The 19613-nt window shown below is 31.7% G+C and overlaps 2 protein-coding genes across 2 annotated transcripts; one reads left to right on the forward strand and one right to left on the reverse strand.

Annotated features, from left to right (window-relative positions):
* Nucleotides 1–4724: 4724 nt before the first annotated feature.
* LOC113380435 (piggyBac transposable element-derived protein 4-like) lies at nucleotides 4725–5261 on the reverse strand. Its single transcript, XM_026619675.1, has one exon. It carries the CDS (start codon nucleotides 5259–5261, stop codon nucleotides 4725–4727), a length of 537 nt encoding a protein of 178 aa, XP_026475460.1.
* An 11412-nt stretch (nucleotides 5262–16673) lies between these two features.
* Nucleotides 16674–17162, forward strand: LOC113380436 (ATP-dependent DNA helicase pif1-like). Its single transcript, XM_026619676.1, has one exon. The coding sequence runs from the start codon at nucleotides 16674–16676 to the stop codon at nucleotides 17160–17162; it is 489 nt and encodes a 162-aa protein (XP_026475461.1).
* Nucleotides 17163–19613: the final 2451 nt, after the last annotated feature.

A 19613-nucleotide genomic window follows, 5' to 3' on the forward strand; every position in this document is an offset into this window, starting at 1 on the left:
TTGCGGAATACACTATTCGTTGCAAGCCTAAAAAAAAGTAAAAAAAATGCCATCTGGCGATCAAAATTGATCATAAGACATATGCACATCAAATTGTCAAATATTTTATAGAGATTTTAACAATAAGTATAAATTTTGTTTACATTCCTATGGTTTCTGTAGCAATATTTATTCGTTATACGGCGGCGCGGCGCTTACGCGCTTCGATATTTCGTCTCTATGCAGTTAAAGCAGTACCATTGCTTTGAAAAAAAGTTCAGACTTTTCAAAATATTTCAAAATAAATTTTTTTTCAAAAAATCTCTTTTTTTTTCAAAAAAAGTAAATTTTTGTCAAAAATTTATAGTTTCTCAAAAATCTAATTCTTTCAGAGTAAATTTTTTCCAAAAATGTTAATCTTTTAAAAAAAAAAAAATTTTGGTACGGTAAGTTCCAGCAATTTGCCTTAAAGCACGATGCCCACTAGTTTTTTTTTTTGATGTAACAAACGATGTGGAATTGGCAGCGTTATCGGCATGGACAGGTAAATGCTGCGGTCACGGGGGCGATATTCGCTATGTGCGTGACCGCAGCGCCAGACTAAATATGAACTATTTATGAAATATGAAAATTTGATCATTTTGCTATCAGTGCGCGGTTTTTATATGTTTGTTGAAGAAAAAAGATATTAAATAAATGTTATAAATAATAATATTCAAGATACAATAATAAAGTAAACGCTACATGTTTATTGAATTTATTAAATTTACTTCAGCGTACTTAAAACATAGTTAAGTATAATGATTAAATAAATAAAGAAATGCAGTAAACATTTTTAAGGTTAAGTGGCTTGAAACTTATGTAATAATCTTGGAATAGTTCATAATAAAAAAAATACATAATGATAAAAATATTTTATTAATAGAATAAGTAAATAAAAATTTAATTCACCCCTTTTTTATTATTTTTCGTCAAACTAAAGACTTGGACATTATTATAAAGACATGATTTGAGTCCAACACATATCAAATAAAATTGCAGCTTCAAATTATGACCAAGGGAAAACAACTACATTAACTTGTCGAGACTTGTAAATTGAAGGAAATATTTTTGAAAAGTAGGCAGGAGTCAACACCTCTTCTGATTTTTTAGATCCAATTACTACATATACAATCATACGGCTTTTAATCATTCAATTAAAATTAATCCATAATTATATGTAATTAATATATATGTAATTAATTTAATATAATAAATTTAAATTTTTCAATATTTCAGCCTTAATATTAAACTATTTGCAATATATTCTTTTTTTGCTTTTAATCATTAGAACAATTTATTGACTTCAAAATTTTCTTTTTGCTAAGCATAACAATTTTACAACTTAAACTATTTTACAAAATTTAATTTAAATATAAAAATAAGGTTATGATACTTAGTTATCCAATGTTAACGTTGATTTAATTTCCATTTGGCTGTAGAAAATTCATAGAATTTACACTCGCTTTTCCTACTGTTGCTTTTACAATCTACTTCGGTGCCTCATTTTTATTTAATTTATTCAAATTTGAAATAAAATAATATTTCCCGCTTATTTGTTCACTATTTCGGTTATAATAGCCTCCCATAGCGCTCAAAATGACCACTACGAACGCTTCAGTGAATTTGAGTTCCCCTTCCATGCCTTCGCACATAGCGAATAGACAAACAAAAAGCTAAGAAGTTCTCAATAAGTTTCCAACGTATTATACATGCTAATACACAACACGATTTGGACTTTTTAAATATAATTTTATGATATATAGTCTAAGAAACGCCGCTCAAACGTTTTAAGTTCTCAAAGATCTAAATTTTTGTGTATGCCACATAGATGACATTCTGGTATTGACAAGAGGTTCTACTCAATTACCGGAAAAAAGAGCTGCAGTAGATGAATTTCCTAACCTTCTGAACTATCAAAGACGGCAAAATAATTATGACGCTTCATAGGTATGTGAAAATTTTATAGAGCTTACATACCTAACGCAGCTCCACTGTATAATTTTTGAAGTAAAACTTCTTTAGACGCAACTAAGGTGTAAATCCGTACAAATGCAACGTAAGTGCGTTACGGCAGATAAGGTAAGATAAGGGTCGAGTGCCCCTGATTCGTCATTTTCTCTCGATGATATCATTTCTATACGGACGTCGTATCATGTGCGAGGCGACGTGTCTTTGTATGCGTAACTTTGTACGTGCGTACGTCACCGTAAGCGTGAAGCATATTGTTAATTTTTTGTTGTTTTATGTCATTACATTTTAAGGTTAACTATTTGAACAAATCTTGAGTTAATAAAAAATGTCTGGATCGGTAGAATATTTTATCCCGTCTCCCGTAAATAATTATAGTGCAAATAATAAAACAAATAAAAAATCTTTGCCGTGTAAAAAAGTAACAAAGAATTAATTTGTATTATTCGAGGTTTTTGAGGTTACTATATACCTTTGAGGTTATTACTAAAATGGAAAATATTTTTATAGGCAACACAGATACTACAGCTGCTCAAAGAATGAGCTTATATCGCCAGCAAAAAAGTAAAAAATAATACAAGCAGTCAATGAATGTATGTTAATTTTAATTACATGAAGTTCTTCAATCACAATTACATGATGAGTGAAATTGTGAAAACAATATTTTTTTAGGCTTTGTTCTACATAATGCATTGTGTGAACGAATATTATAGAATATAATAGAATTAATAGAATTAATCAGCAATTACTTCATTTCTCAAATGAAGGTCCAAGTCCGAACTGCTAATTACAATGACAAACCGATCATTTCATATTTGGAGTATGATTTAAATTACATTATTGTTTTCAAAAATTATAAATATTTTTAATACTATTATAAATATATAATTTATAATTTATTATCATATAAATATGTATAATGGGTGACACTAATAAAAGTGTGCATCACAAGCGTTACCATATTACTAATAAACATTATTCAAAATTGTTATATGATGTATTTATTTACAATTGAAATGCCATTCTATGATAACAAAAAAGTTTTACTTCAATCGCATTTGTTTGTTTTGCTTACGCGCACTCTTTTTTTTATCATCACATGCTCTTAAAGAAAATAAACCTGTAAATTTACCAGACAAATGTATCAAGGCCATTTGTAAAATGAAAGTAGCTTTGGCAAATGCCGCACTTCTTTCTCATCCTGATTCGAATGCAACTTTAGCAATATTTACCAATTACCCCAGTCAAATTAAGTTTTCAGTTAGGAACAATTCGCATAGAGCTGAAATTTGGTACAGATGTTAAATAGGTTATATTAATACGCTATATTAATTAAAAACACAATTGACTACTATCCTTTACCAGTTTATCAATATGATCTCCTGCAGGCAACCTCAATAAAAGTCAATGCATAACATTGTCAGCGGTTTACTGTCCGCCACGACATAAAATTAAACAGAATGATTTCGAAAATTTTCTTTCACAACTAGGCCCAAAATTTATTGTAGGGGGAGATTACTATTGCAAACATACAAGATGGGGTTCTCGATTAATTACATCTAGAGGCAAGGAATTATTAAATGCAATAGATAAAAACAATCTCTCTTACATATCAACTGGAAGCTCAACATACTGGCCGAGCGATACTAACAAAATACCGGATCTGCTCGATTTTTTCATTACAAAGAATATTGACGAAAAATACATTGAAATAAAACCATCATTTGATTTATTATCCGACCATTCTCCAATCATTCTAACAATTTTTTTTTTTTTAAACTTTATTACTTTTTTCTTACATTTTTAAGATACTTAACACTTTTTTTCTGACATTTTTAAGACACTTAACGCTTTTTCTTACATACATATTACTATTTCTTACTTATTACATACATTTTTTTTTACTTTTTTCCTAACATATTTACATGTTTTTATTACTTTTTCCTTTTTATTACATATATTTGAATTTTAACTTTTTCCCGAAGGTATTGGTATACTTATTCTCCAACTCAGTCATGGATGCACAGAGTCAGAGTCCTTGTTGTCTTCTGTTGTCCCTCTCTATTGCACACTCTGCATATACGTATGCTGCAGCAATGCCCACGAAAGGCCATTTTCACTTGAAATCATATTTGAAATCTATGATTTCAAGTGAAAATTTGGTATCAAGCTGCTTTGATATCGAACCGGCCGCAGTTGGATTCGAACCCGGGACTAGGATTTGGTAGCCCACGTTCTTACCACGGGACCACGGCCGGCCCACAATAGGAGTTGCACCAATACCTATAAAAAACAACAGAATGCTTCATAATAAATTCACAAATTGGGAAAAATTTCGCAACACACTAAATGAACGAACAAATCTTAAAATGCGATTGAAAAATGAAGAAGATATCGATAAATCAATATACGAATTCATTCTTAACACGTTGACGGACAGTAGGAACAAGCGAAGTTCGAAAATTGATACTATATGTTTTTGTGATTTTTAGAATGTTAGAAGTATAGTTTTACTCTTTCTGCTTAAATAAACTTAATTTTGATTAATTTAGTACCTTTAATTAGGTTGCGGCTATAACAGCAAAAATTTAAAAACGTAAACGACAGGTTTAATGGTTCAAACAAGCAATTTTTGTATGCAACAAAGTATTTTTGGGAGTTTTACACGAAATGTTAGTTCTTAATCAAACAAAAATAAATAAATGACAAAAAAAATTATTATAATTTTATAATTATTATACATTATTTTCGGTATGCCAAAAGCATGGTGCAGGACACAGTGCAGGTTTTGACATGCAATTCTTGCAGCAATATGATGTTTCCTTCCTTATTCCCTGTTTATAACATTGTTTACAACGCTGAAAATATGTGTTTCGCTGATAATTTTCAGGAGGTGAAATTTTCTCAGGAAAATGCTGTGTTCCATTGTTGTTGATTTCATTGGTTTGGATTTGTGCACGTTTAAATTGAACCAAAGTTCTTCCATCCCGTTTATTATCTATACCAGTTAGAGATCGTATGATTGCTTCCCTGTACTCTATATACTTCATTTGAGAACCTGTCTTTTCTTTAAAGATGTAGAAAGAATTCCATACTGCTACATCCAGTAGATGAAAGATTACCTTTTTATACCATCTAATTGTCTTCCGTGGACAGGAATAATAGGACATCATCTGATCTGCTCTGTCTACACCTGACATATTCTGATTATAATTCACTATTTCAATTCGTTTTCTCTTTTCCTGTTGTCGCCGGTTAGCTGTGCTTATCATGCTTGGGTGGTAAGCTGTTGTTAGACATAGCACATCCCGTTTATCTTTCGATTTGGACACATAAGTCTGATTTTGGCGTCGCCATACATGTTCTTCTTTTCTAAGCTTACGACGTGTTATTTCTTGTGGCAGACCCCTCCTATTTACACGACACTATGCTTCTACGTATACGCCAGTAAGTGCACATTTGTGCTACTATAGCCGTAGTGTCTAAAAACGACCGTTTCGTTTTGGACGGCTATAGCAGTCATGCCACATTGTGAACTTCCTATAGCGGCGACCTATTGCGGCTATAGCCGCAATTGTCCGTCAACGTGTTAACATTCAGGATTCAGTGGTACAAGCAACTCCAGAACTACATTTTTGTTCAGTGCAAGATATCCCGCTGGAAATAAAAAATCTAATACAGGAGAAAAGGAGGGCAAGAGCAAAATGGCAACGTTATCACAAACCAGAAGACAAAACTCAATTTAATAAATTATGCCGATTGCTCAAAGCAAAATTAAAACTAGCCACTTCCGAAAATTTTGAAAAATATATTTTAAGCCTGTCTAAAACGGACAATACTATCTGGCAGCCAATTCGGAATAATAAAAAACCAAAAATTCCAGCACCACCAATTAGAGAAAATATAAATAAACCTTGGGCAAGAAGTGGTCTCAAAAAGGCACTGCTTTTTGCCAAACATTTAACCTCAGTATTTCTGCTTTTCGACAATTCTATGGATACTGAAATAGCAGAAGAATTACATAAATCAATAGAAATGGTGGAAGCTATAACCCCTGTTAAACCGAAGGAAGTCAGTTATGAAATAAATAATCTAAAAGCAAAAAAGTCTCCGGGTTATGATTTAATAGGTGGCAAAATCATTAAAGAAATTCCAAGGAAAACAATTATTGCAATTACATATATATTCAACGCTATACTCAGGATTGGTTACTGGCCAAACCACTTTAAGAAGGCATAAATTATAATGATACTCAAACCAGGTAAAAATCCAACGGATGTTTCGTCATACAGACCTATCAGCTTGCTTCCTATAATTTCCAAAATACTGGAAAAAATAATATATAATAAAATTAAATATGATTTACCGACAGACAATTGGGTGCCGCCACATCAGTTCGGGTTCAGACATAAACACTCAACGACTCAACAAATCCATAGGATTGTTGAAAATATTAATAAAACATTTGAACAAAAGGAATATTGCAGTGGCATTTTCTTGGACGTTCGTCAGGCCTTTGATAAGGTATGGCATCCTGCGTTGTTATATAAAATTAAAAAACACTTTCCAGTTAAATACTTCAAGTTATTAAAATCATATTTAGAAAACAGATCATTCCAGATTAGAGTGAACGCTGAACTGTCAGATTTCTGTAAAATAAGGTCAGGTGTCCCGCAGGGCAGCATCCTGGGACCATTATTATATGTTTTATTTACAATAGATATACCAATACCTCCTAACTCTATTATAGCTACATTTGCAGACGACACTGCTATCTTATTCAGAAATCAAAATCCTCTATTAGCATCTCAACTGACTCAAAATTATATCTACATATTAGAGAAATGGCTAAACAAATGGCACATACGGATTAACGAATCAAAATCTGCGCACATAGCATTCACGTTGTGTCAAAAAATTTGTCCTCCTGTATATTTAAACAACATCATGATCCCACAAGTACAAGTAGTAAAATATCTGGGACTCCATCTAGACACAAGACTCACGTGGAAAGAACATATAAAAAAGAAAAAGGAAAAAATTCTACTAAAAATGAAGGAGATGAACTGGTTACTTAGCGGACAGTCCAAACTATCCGTCGAAAACAAACTACTGCTATACAAGGCCATCATTAAGCCAATATGGACCTATGGTCTAGAGCTGTGGGAGCTTTAAATCTAATCTGGAAATTATGCAGAGAACACAAACTAAAATCTTAAGAGCCATCCTCAACTCACCCTGGTATGTCACAAATCAAACTGTCTATGGCGACCTAAAAATGCTGACTGTGCACGAAACATATAAAGAACTATCATCAAAATACCGTAACAGATTGGAGATGCACCCAAATGAATCGATAAAGGATTTACTGTGCCCTCAACAAAACTCAAGATTGAAGAGAAAGTGGCCTCTACATAGTATTTAAGTAAAATCACTAGTTATATCTTATATATAAAATTCTTCTGTAACAATGTAAGTTTCATTAATCCTCCTAAACTATAATTCGGATTTTCATGAATCTTCCTGACGTTTGTTCGGGAAATTTTCTAGAATGTTTTGATTCATGGAAATATAGTTAGATTGTAGAAATAAATGGAAAAAATTACAAAAAACCGCTTATCATTGTTTGACATTGAAAATATTTTGGGCATTGCAACTGTCATCTGTCAAAAATTTCCCTTTACTCAGGACATTATATTAGAATATGTATTATAAATTCATGATTATGAATAAAAATTATGAATATTATTGCCGAAAAGCAGCTGAGATGTGACAGAAGTTAAATAAAGTATCTTTTTTCCAGATACAATTATACGAGTATATTTTAGTTTAACAGATGTTGAAATACAAATGTAATTAAAATTTTTCTTTGAAGGCTATGATTTATGTTTAATTAAAAGCAGATCAAAAATTGCAAAAGATATTATTACGGAAATTCAACTAAAATATGTCTATATGTGAAAAAATTTACACGTCGTTAACCAAATGCAGAGATATATCAAAAACAGATAGCAAGTTTTGCAACAGAATAACATTAATGTTTCTAATATGCAGCTAAATTTGACTATATATGTGACAACAAACATAAAATCAATTATTTAACATATTGGAAGCAATTAATTAGTACCCAAAAACTTGCATAATAAACTGTATAGTATCTAATATAGTGAAAAATACAATATTGTGGAACATACATACATATTTTATTCTTTAATACAGTAATATTGTATTCTTTTCAATACATAATATTATTCTGACAAAACATATTTTACTATTTAATTAAATTTAGTATAATCGCACAAGCATACATGTCAACAATAATCAATTTAAACATAATCAAAAGGTCTTGATACAAAAGCATCATTTTGTTTCAAACCTGGTGTCTTTCTTTCCAATGTGTAGAACTCAATCTGATAATACCTCCTAAAAACCATGTCTTTTTTGCATAGACTCCTATTTAACGTCTCGAAGCACTATTTCAAATGATTGGTATGACACTGCTATTCAATTACTGTATGCTTAACAATTCACTCACTTTTTATCCTCTCACACAATGAATGTATATAAGCAATCTCAGCCCATTACACTCAAACATTTATTAAATAAGGAATATAATCAACCATATTCGAAGTCTCAATAATATATTTTTCTGTCGAGACATACTCAAATGTATCATTGAGTCTCAAATTATACAATTATGCAGCATGTAATTATAAAGTGTCAAAACAGATTATCATCTCTTTCTTCTAGATAATGCAGCTGCCTGAATTTTTTGTTATGGTATATCTAATGTATGCTCAATTTTAATGTTTTCCATCACAATTTTTATGGATATGAAATACTGGAAAAAATAATATATAATAAAATTAAATATGATTTACCGACAGACAATTGGGTGCCGCCACATCAGTTCGGGTTCAGACATAAACACTCAACGACTCAACAAATCCATAGGATTGTTGAAAATATTAATAAAACATTTGAACAAAAGGAATATTGCAGTGGCATTTTCTTGGACGTTCGTCAGGCCTTTGATAAGGTATGGCATCCTGCGTTGTTATATAAAATTAAAAAACACTTTCCAGTTAAATACTTCAAGTTATTAAAATCATATTTAGAAAACAGATCATTCCAGATTAGAGTGAACGCTGAACTGTCAGATTTCTGTAAAATAAGGTCAGGTGTCCCGCAGGGCAGCATCCTGGGACCATTATTATATGTTTTATTTACAATAGATATACCAATACCTCCTAACTCTATTATAGCTACATTTGCAGACGACACTGCTATCTTATTCAGAAATCAAAATCCTCTATTAGCATCTCAACTGACTCAAAATTATATCTACATATTAGAGAAATGGCTAAACAAATGGCACATACGGATTAACGAATCAAAATCTGCGCACATAGCATTCACGTTGTGTCAAAAAATTTGTCCTCCTGTATATTTAAACAACATCATGATCCCACAAGTACAAGTAGTAAAATATCTGGGACTCCATCTAGACACAAGACTCACGTGGAAAGAACATATAAAAAAGAAAAAGGAAAAAATTCTACTAAAAATGAAGGAGATGAACTGGTTACTTAGCAGACAGTCCAAACTATCCGTCGAAAACAAACTACTGCTATACAAGGCCATCATTAAGCCAATATGGACCTATGGTCTAGAGCTGTGGGAGCTTTAAATCTAATCTGGAAATTATGCAGAGAACACAAACTAAAATCTTAAGAGCCATCCTCAACTCACCCTGGTATGTCACAAATCAAACTGTCTATGGCGACCTAAAAATGCTGACTGTGCACGAAACATATAAAGAACTATCATCAAAATACCGTAACAGATTGGAGATGCACCCAAATGAATCGATAAAAGATTTACTGTGCCCTCAACAAAACTCAAGATTGAAGAGAAAGTGGCCTCTACATAGTATTTAAGTAAAATCACTAGTTATATCTTATATATAAAATTCTTCTGTAACAATGTAAGTTTCATTAATCCTCCTAAACTATAATTCGGATTTTCATGAATCTTCCTGACGTTTGTTCGGGAAATTTTCTAGAATGTTTTGATTCATGGAAATATAGTTAGATTGTAGAAATAAATGGAAAAAATTACAAAAAACCGCTTATCATTGTTTGACATTGAAAATATTTTGGGCATTGCAACTGTCATCTGTCAAAAATTTCCCTTTACTCAGGACATTATATTAGAATATGTATTATAAATTCATGATTATGAATAAAAATTATGAATATTATTGCCGAAAAGCAGCTGAGATGTGACAGAAGTTAAATAAAGTATCTTTTTTCCAGATACAATTATACGAGTATATTTTAGTTTAACAGATGTTGAAATACAAATGTAATTAAAATTTTTCTTTGAAGGCTATGATTTATGTTTAATTAAAAGCAGATCAAAAATTGCAAAAGATATTATTACGGAAATTCAACTAAAATATGTCTATATGTGAAAAAATTTACACGTCGTTAACCAAATGCAGAGATATATCAAAAACAGATAGCAAGTTTTGCAACAGAATAACATTAATGTTTCTAATATGCAGCTAAATTTGACTATATATGTGACAACAAACATAAAATCAATTATTTAACATATTGGAAGCAATTAATTAGTACCCAAAAACTTGCATAATAAACTGTATAGTATCTAATATAGTGAAAAATACAATATTGTGGAACATACATACATATTTTATTCTTTAATACAGTAATATTGTATTCTTTTCAATACATAATATTATTCTGACAAAACATATTTTACTATTTAATTAAATTTAGTATAATCGCACAAGCATACATGTCAACAATAATCAATTTAAACATAATCAAAAGGTCTTGATACAAAAGCTTCATTTTGTTTCAAACCTGGTGTCTTTCTTTCCAATGTGTAGAACTCAATCTGATAATACCTCCTAAAAACCATGTCTTTTTTGCATAGACTCCTATTTAACGTCTCGAAGCACTATTTCAAATGATTGGTATGACACTGCTATTCAATTACTGTATGCTTAACAATTCACTCACTTTTTATCCTCTCACACAATGAATGTATATAAGCAATCTCAGCCCATTACACTCAAACATTTATTAAATAAGGAATATAATCAACCATATTCGAAGTCTCAATAATATATTTTTCTGTCGAGACATACTCAAATGTATCATTGAGTCTCAAATTATACAATTATGCAGCATGTAATTATAAAGTGTCAAAACAGATTATCATCTCTTTCTTCTAGATAATGCAGCTGCCTGAATTTTTTGTTATGGTATATCTAATGTATGCTCAATTTTAATGTTTTCCATCACAATTTTTATGGATTTGTGTAAATATACCCAAATTGAATATTTTTTATGATAACATTAGGTTGTTCTTTGCGAGTAGACAGTATCCCATAGTTGGGTAAAATGACACATCTGGCAACGTGTACAGAAGCAGGAAATCCAATACATACATTGATGATTTTTTTTATCATGACGAACTGCTTGAATCTGCTATTAAACAAGATTTATAGAATACATGAAAATATAAAAACACATATAGAACTAGATATAGAACATTACTGCATTTTAATAGAATAATATCCTCTTCGGTTCATATATGATTTTTAATATCTTGCTGATTTAACTATTCGAATGTAGCAGCCATCGGGTGAACCAATCATATTTGTATAGTCATTTTGTCAATGCCTAATTTCTCATTATTGTATAGCCATTTTATGAATTTTAGAGACATATTTCACAGAAAAAATTCTTGGCACTATTACGTGCAGAGTACTATAACTTATATCAAAGCGATCACTAAAATCTTTATAGTTGTCAGATTGATGTCCCACAAACCTATGAAAATATTAGTACCCAAAATTATAATTAACGGTGATTTGTTTTGGGTAAGCAATAAAATTCATTTATTTTCCTGATGCAGATATGCTCATATTTTACTAAACTGTTGCGTCATATTTATTTATATTTTAATATTCACCGTCGTCGTATGTTTGTGATATCTTGCACTTGCACTAGAGATGTTCTGCCAATTCTAAAGTCTTCCAGAAATTGTATCTATTCATACAATGGCACCATTTTTTCTGTCAAAATCACATTATAGTTTTACATAAATTGATTATAAATAAAATTGTGCTTGACGAATTAAATACTATATTAAAACTTTTTATCAATAAATGATGGTATTTTACATACCAAGACATTCTTTTTTTTTCAACTTTAACAAACTGTAACAAATGTAACTGATGGTAATCGTTCTTAAAAAAAATCGTGGAACAATTCTTTGTCACTCATTATGTTTTATTTATTATACTCAATGTTTAATTGAATATTATAGAAAGTTAGTCATTAAATATTGACTGCGTTGACTCAAGATCAACAACTTAAACTAACTATACGAATCTTATTCATTGCACTATGCAGTCGCATCATAGGTGAAGAAAATCACAATCAGTTTGAGAATTGAGAGGAAACCTATGATATATTCATATAATCTTTTATCTATGGATATATTCATTTAGAGATATGACAGTTGAAGAAATATCAATTTACTTATAATTCGAATTTAAATGTTGATAACACTTACATATCACGATATTTATACAAACGTTAACCTATAGAACTGAAAGAAAAGAATGAGATAAATATAATGAATATGAAATATAATGAATTAAATGCATTATAATGAGTGTTAATGTCAACGCTCTTTAGCATTATTTGTTAAAAATCATGTCCATATTGTGCTCAATTTTGTGTTAATATTTCTAAGAAAAAAATATACAACCATGTACAACGTGGACGTTTGGAAGACGTACTCGGCAAGCTCGAGCAATCTATGAACGAAGATTGAATAGGACCCATGAACAACATATGATGGACAATACGAATTTAAGAGAGCAAGTAGCAAATATTCAACGACTGAAAGATATGGCATTAAGAAATTGAGAGGTCCAATGAGGTGCGACCGCCGCCATTAGAGAAAATAATCAACGACAAGTTAATAATCACAGAGCATTGGTACGTGCATCACTTTTGCGCCTGGCGTTTAATTATGATCCTGAAATTGATTATTCATCACACTCTTTAATTACCATTGGTAATATGGACAAAGTATGTAAACATTGCCATGCTCTAAAATTCAAAGGAGAATCAGCAGGTTTATGTTGCGCATCAGGGAAAATTATATTGACAAAATTAACAACACCACCGGAACCTTTAAAAACTCTACTAGATGGAACAACGTCTCAATCAAAAATATTACTGAAAAGAATTCGCAAATTTAATTCATGTTTTCAGATGACGTCATTTGGTGCTACGAAAGTATTTGAAAATGAAGATGGTCGAAATTTCGAATCAACATTCAAGATACAAGGTCAAGTTTACCACCAAATCGGTTCATTGTTTACCATGCCTGATGTGAATGCGCAATTCTTACAGATTTATTTTATGGGCGATGATGAACGACAAACAAACATGCGATGCGAATTTAATCACATACAGCTTATGAAGAAAAGAGATATTGTGAACTCTTTGTAAATATTTTTTAAAAATCATAACCATTTGTTTAAGACTCTTTCAAGTAGACTAGAAAACGATGATTACGCTATTATTATTAGAGCAGACAAAGTGCCGGTTGGAGAACATGCTGGCGCATATAATGTTCCAACAGTCAATGAAGTCGCGGTCGTAATAGCTGGTGATCTATGTGAGGGGCGTGATATACGTATACAACGGAGAGATAATACCATACAGATTATACAGGACAGTCATCGTTCTTATGATGCTTTGCAGTATCCATTGATATTTTGGAAAGGTGAAGATGGGTACCATTTAAATATTAAACAAAGGGATCCAAATACACGTAAAAATCTTATTTTTATAAAAAAAAATCAAATAATAATAATTAAAATAATTTTAATATAGTTTATTCCATGTGCAGAACTTGCCGAAAAAGTAAGTGCCATGGACTTTTACTGCTACCGATCAATAATTCGAGCTAATGAAGAAAATAACATTCATAAAGTTTAATCAAGCCAAACTCCGCGCCGAGGAACATATACATTTGCGTGATGCAGTACTTGGTAATGTAGATGCAATGAATGATATTAGTCATATTGGTACTGCATATATTCTTCCATCTTCTTATATTGGAAGTCCGCGACATATGCAGGAGTACATTCAAGATGCTATGGCTTATGTTCGTGCATATGGCAGACCTAATCTGTTCATTACCTTTACGTGCAATCCCAAATGGGATGAAATAAAAAAATTGCTGATGCCGGGACAAACAGCGATGGATAGGCATGATACAACTGCACGAGTTTTTAAACAGAAGTTTAAATAATTGATGAATTTGATAACGCATCAATCTGTTTTTGGTGAAACACGCTGTTGATTATACTCAGTAGAATGGCAGAAAAGAGGTTTACCCCATGCACATATTTTGTTGTGGTTAATTGATAAGGTACATTCTGTAGAGATTGACAATATTATCTCAGCAGAAATTCCTGATAAAATGTTGATGAGGAATTGTTCGATATTATAACTACTAACATGATACATGGTCCATGCGGTACTCTCACCATTATGTCACCATGCATAGTGAATGGAAAATGTACAAAACATTTCCCAAAATCAATTCAAAACGATACTATCACCGACATTGATGGTTACCCCGCTTATCGGCGACGTGACGTTGACAATGGTGGACAATGTTTTGAATTGCGACTGTCGAATGGCGGGGTAATAGATGTTGATAATCGATGGGTAGTTCCTTATTCGCCTTTGCTATGCAAAACCTATAAAGCACATATAAATGTCAAACTGTGTAGCTCGGTAAAGTCAATAAAATACATATGCAAATATGTTCATCATAAGGGGAGCGACAAAGCGATATTTGCAATTAAAAGTATTAATGAGAATGATGAAATAACTCGATATCAAATGGGTAGATACGTCAGTAGCAATGAAGCTATCTGGCGTATTTTTGGTTTTACCATACATGAAAGGAATCCATCTGTACATTTGGCTGTGCATTTGGAGAACGGTCAGCGAGTATACTTCACAGAAAACAATATATTACAACAAGCTTTGACTGCTCCGAAGACTACTCTTACTGCATTTTTTAAGCTTTGTAATAGATCAGATATTGCTGCAAGATTTGCTAGAACATTATTATATACAGATACACCCAAATATTTTTAATGGGATAAAAAATTAAAAGATTGGGTACCTAGAAAACGAGGTATTCCTGTTTCAGGATTCGAAGGCATATATATGACAAACAATTTGGGTAGATTGTATACTGTTCATCCTAAGCAAAGAGAATGCTTTTATTTACGTTTGTTGTTGATTAATGTTATAGCACCAAGATCATTCCAAAATTTGAGGACAGTCATTGGAATTTTATATGAAACTTTTTATGATGCGTGACGTGAGTTGCACTTATTGGAGAATGATAATCAATGGGACATGACTCTTGCAGATGCAGCACTGATTTCATCTGCACATCAAATTCGACAATTATTTGCAATAATGTTAACAACATGTTTTCCATCAGATGCATCTGCACTGTGGAATACACATAAAGACCCAATGAGTGAGGATATTTTGCATCGATATAAAATTAATAATCAAGATAATAATCATGAATTTTCAGAACTAGTATATAACGAAGCTTTAATAAAGATTTAAGATATTTGTATCCAAATTTCGAACATGTCGCTAATTCAATTAGCATGTCAGCACCGAGCCGAGCAGCAGTAGATATCATGAACAGCGATGTTCAACGTGAACACCAGTTTGATAAAACTGCTTTAGCTACTTTTGTTGTTAATAATAAAATATTGCTTACAGCCGAGCAACAAAGTGATATGATCAAATCAATACGTCAATTGAGGCACAACAGGGCGGATTCTTTTTTTTTGAACGCACCCGGAGGCACTGGCAAAACATTTATTATTTCACTGATTCTTGCGCGTGTGCGGTCGCAAAATAATATTGCGTTGGCAATAGCTTCATCAGGAATTGCAGCTACATTACTTGAAGGAGGACTACCTGCGCATTCGGCATTTAAGTTACCTTTAAATGTTCATGTTAACCCAGAAGCAATGTGCAACATAAAGAAGAAATCAGGAATGGCGAAAATTTTGCGAAAATGTAAAATAATCATCTGGGATGAATGTACAAGTGGCGCACAAGCATTCGCTTGAAGCTCTTGATAGGTCGCTGAAAGATATTAAAAATAATAATTGTCTTTTTGGTAGCTGCCTATTGCTACTGTCTGGCGATTTCAGACAGACATTGCCCATTATTCCACGAGCCACGCGTGCTGATGAAATAAATGCCTGCTTAAAAAAGTCTTATCTGTGGCGCCACGTAAAGAAATTATATCTTAGTGTTAACATTCGTGTTCAATGCCTAATTGATGCACTGGGGTCGAAATTTTCACAACGATTATTGGATATTGGTAATGGCAGAATTAATTTTTATGAAAATACAGAGTACATTCAATTCCCTGATAATTTTTGTAATATGGTTGATAGCAAAGCCAAACTAATAGAAAATATTTTTCCAAATTTAATGCATAATCATAAAGATCATGAGCGGCTACAAGAACAAGCAATTTTAGCAGCAACGAATTTGGATATAGACTAAATGAATTTAAAAATACAACAGATACTGCCAGGATATGAATTCACATTTAAATCAGTTGATACTGTTATTGATCCTGATGAAATCGTCAATTATCCAGTCGAATTTTTAAATTCTCTTGATTTACCAGGAATGCCGCCGCACAAATTACTATTGAAAGTTGGTTTTCCAATTATATTATTAAGAAATTTAAATGCCCCAAAATTATGCAATGGCAAAAGATTAGCAATAACAAAAATTATGGGAAACATTATAGAGGCAATTATTCTGGGCGGAAAATTCAAAGATGATGTTGTTCTTTTGCCTAGAATACCACTAATTCCTTCGGAACCAGTAATACATTGTAAAAGACTGCAGTTTCCTATACGTTTGGCATATGCTACGACCATAAACAAGTCACAAGGGCAGACAATGAACTTTTGCGGTATAAATTTAGAAAATCCGTGCTTTAATCACGGACAGCTATATGTTAAGAGTCAGAAACCCAAATAATTTATATATTTATACACCTAATAATCTCACCAAGAATATTGTATATCCTTTGGCATTACAATAAACTCTACTACATTAAAAGTTTAAAATAAAAAAAGGAATTATATACTATATTAATTAAGATTAATTATATAATTAATTAATATTAATTATAATAACATTAATTATTGGAATTGCATTCCTGAATATAATATTGTTAAATTGTTCATTTGAAAATAAATATAACTATTGTATTAATTAAATTTATTTATGGATAATTTAAAAAAAAAGTTGAATGATATTGAAAAGTTAAATACTTTTTTAATATAGACGTACGTGTACAGGACAACGTCTGTCGGGTCAGCTAGTATATATATAAATATATTAAGTAACATAACGTAAGATAGATCAGTGGATCCTATCTTATTTTAACCCCCACATAGTTCGCAGTTTAGCTTATAGAAAAATTGTAATTTTCTGATTGCTAAATAAATCTATTACAAAAAAAAATCTTCCTCGATCATTAACTGAATTGGCCAAAACGTACTACTTTGGTATATCGACATACCATAACAATTTAACTGTAATTTAATATTAATTGGCTCGCATTTTTTGTACATTTTGGTCATGGCTCGAATAATAGAACTTTCTACACCAAAATGTACATAAAACCCCCTATTAAGTGCCTGAATGCTTTCTGTACCATGCCTTGGTGTTTCCATTAATGTCCGTACATCGCATGGAAGATATGCATCAAGTCCATAATGTTTTCATAAAAGTTTCAATAAAAGGTTAGCACTATGTAAGGTAATATTTTGATCATTTATCCAATAGCGCAAATCTTCCTGAAAGGTTGAGGACTCAGTGGATGAAGAGTCAATGGTTTTGTTGGCTGATTGTTGCAAAATACTATCAATATCAGATGATTCAAAACCAATATTTGAAGACGTTGAAGGCATATTTGAAAATTCAACAATCTCTATATTAGCCACTGTATTTTCTATATCATTCTTGCTTGCAATTACGCCGATACTAAGTGTAGAATTATCTACTTGTTGATCCAAAAGTCTTTTATACCTTTGCACCTTTTGCGCAACTATCGATTGAATTCTGCGTTTGGATAAATCCTTTAATGGTTTACGTGTCTTTTTTTTGTGTTGATCCATTATAGTTATTCTATTTAAAAAAAATTAACTCACTGACTGCTCTAGTAAACACTTGACAGTTCTACAAAAACTTGGCGCCACGAAATCTTTATTTTCCTTGTCGAAAGTTTACAAGTCGTTCACTTCACGCATCTTTATCTCACTACATTTTCGTTTCGTGAATCGTTGTGCTTCGAATAGGTAAGTCAATCATAGTAATCGTGAAAAATCTTTTGAATCATCATCGTTAGCAGGTATTTTCAATTAATTTTTCTCGTTTGATTCATATATCAAATTGTTAAGAAAGTTTCAACAAATGTGATTATTCTGATTTCGAAGATTTTTGAATGTTTTTGTAACCTCTTTACGATGGCTTTTCAGAATGTATACCCAAGCGGTCATAAATTTCATTAATGAAACTGATAATATGATAAACTCAGAGGTGCCTGTTAATTGGCTAATTAAAACGGGCAATTATGTTTCAAAGTGTTGGTGGCCTCCTAAGCATATAGCATCAAAATATTCTCTAATAATGAAAAAAGTGCACCCGATAGTACTTGGACAAAAGAGGATGTGAATGTTTTGCGGTATTTCGTTAAGTGCACTTCTTTAACTAAATATAAAAGTAGATTTTTTTTAAATCTATTTTGCCAGTGCATAGATTCATATTATAAAGCGAGAAAGTTTGCGCAAGACAGCGACTATACGTCGGCTGAGGAGAATCTTGGCAAAGGGTTTCGTTTAAAGAAACCCAACAGCCAATATGAGTCTAATGAAGAAGCATATAGTACGTATAAAATCCTACATATTTTAATGCAATAGAATATATATTTTTGAAACAATAAAAAATATTCTTTCAGATTTTAATCCTAACCAACAATTGTTGATGGATCCTCAATCGCCGAGGAGTTCAACAAGCATCCACTGACAAACTCCTAATTTAGAAAAACTGAGCCCTTCACCCTTATCTCCACTCATGGGGCTAAATCATAACGTTGGGGTGCGCAAAACCTTTGAGGAGCAAGGAACACAAACAGATATGGATTGGTTTGCAGAAAAGGTAGAACAAAAAATAGTGAACGTAAATTTGAACTTAAAAAAGCAGTGCGTAAAAACAGATTTCATACTAAGGGATTGAATACCAAAATGGACCAATTACTTCAAAATTCAAGTTGTCCTACATTGACATCTAATCAAAATGGTAATGTTTTCGATTCCTTATTTCCGCTTGGTGCCGAAGACGATATTACATGCTGTGAAGAATTAAAAAAAAATGAATCATATGTCGCAGAATTGGTAAACTATAATTGCACCTTGAGAGATATTG

This window comes from Ctenocephalides felis, unplaced genomic scaffold, assembly GCF_003426905.1.
Source record: "Ctenocephalides felis isolate EL2017-DRISC unplaced genomic scaffold, ASM342690v1 CF-g0.4_SCAFFOLD_02136, whole genome shotgun sequence".
Classification (NCBI taxonomy): Eukaryota; Metazoa; Arthropoda; class Insecta; order Siphonaptera; family Pulicidae; genus Ctenocephalides; species Ctenocephalides felis.

Bases quoted from the DNA above. Each gene is read 5' to 3' on its own strand.
- LOC113380435 (XM_026619675.1), bottom strand. From the start codon at position 5,261: ATGATAAGCACAGCTAACCGGCGACAACAGGAAAAGAGAAAACGAATT.
- LOC113380436 (XM_026619676.1), top strand. From the start codon at position 16,674: ATGAATTTAAAAATACAACAGATACTGCCAGGATATGAATTCACATTT.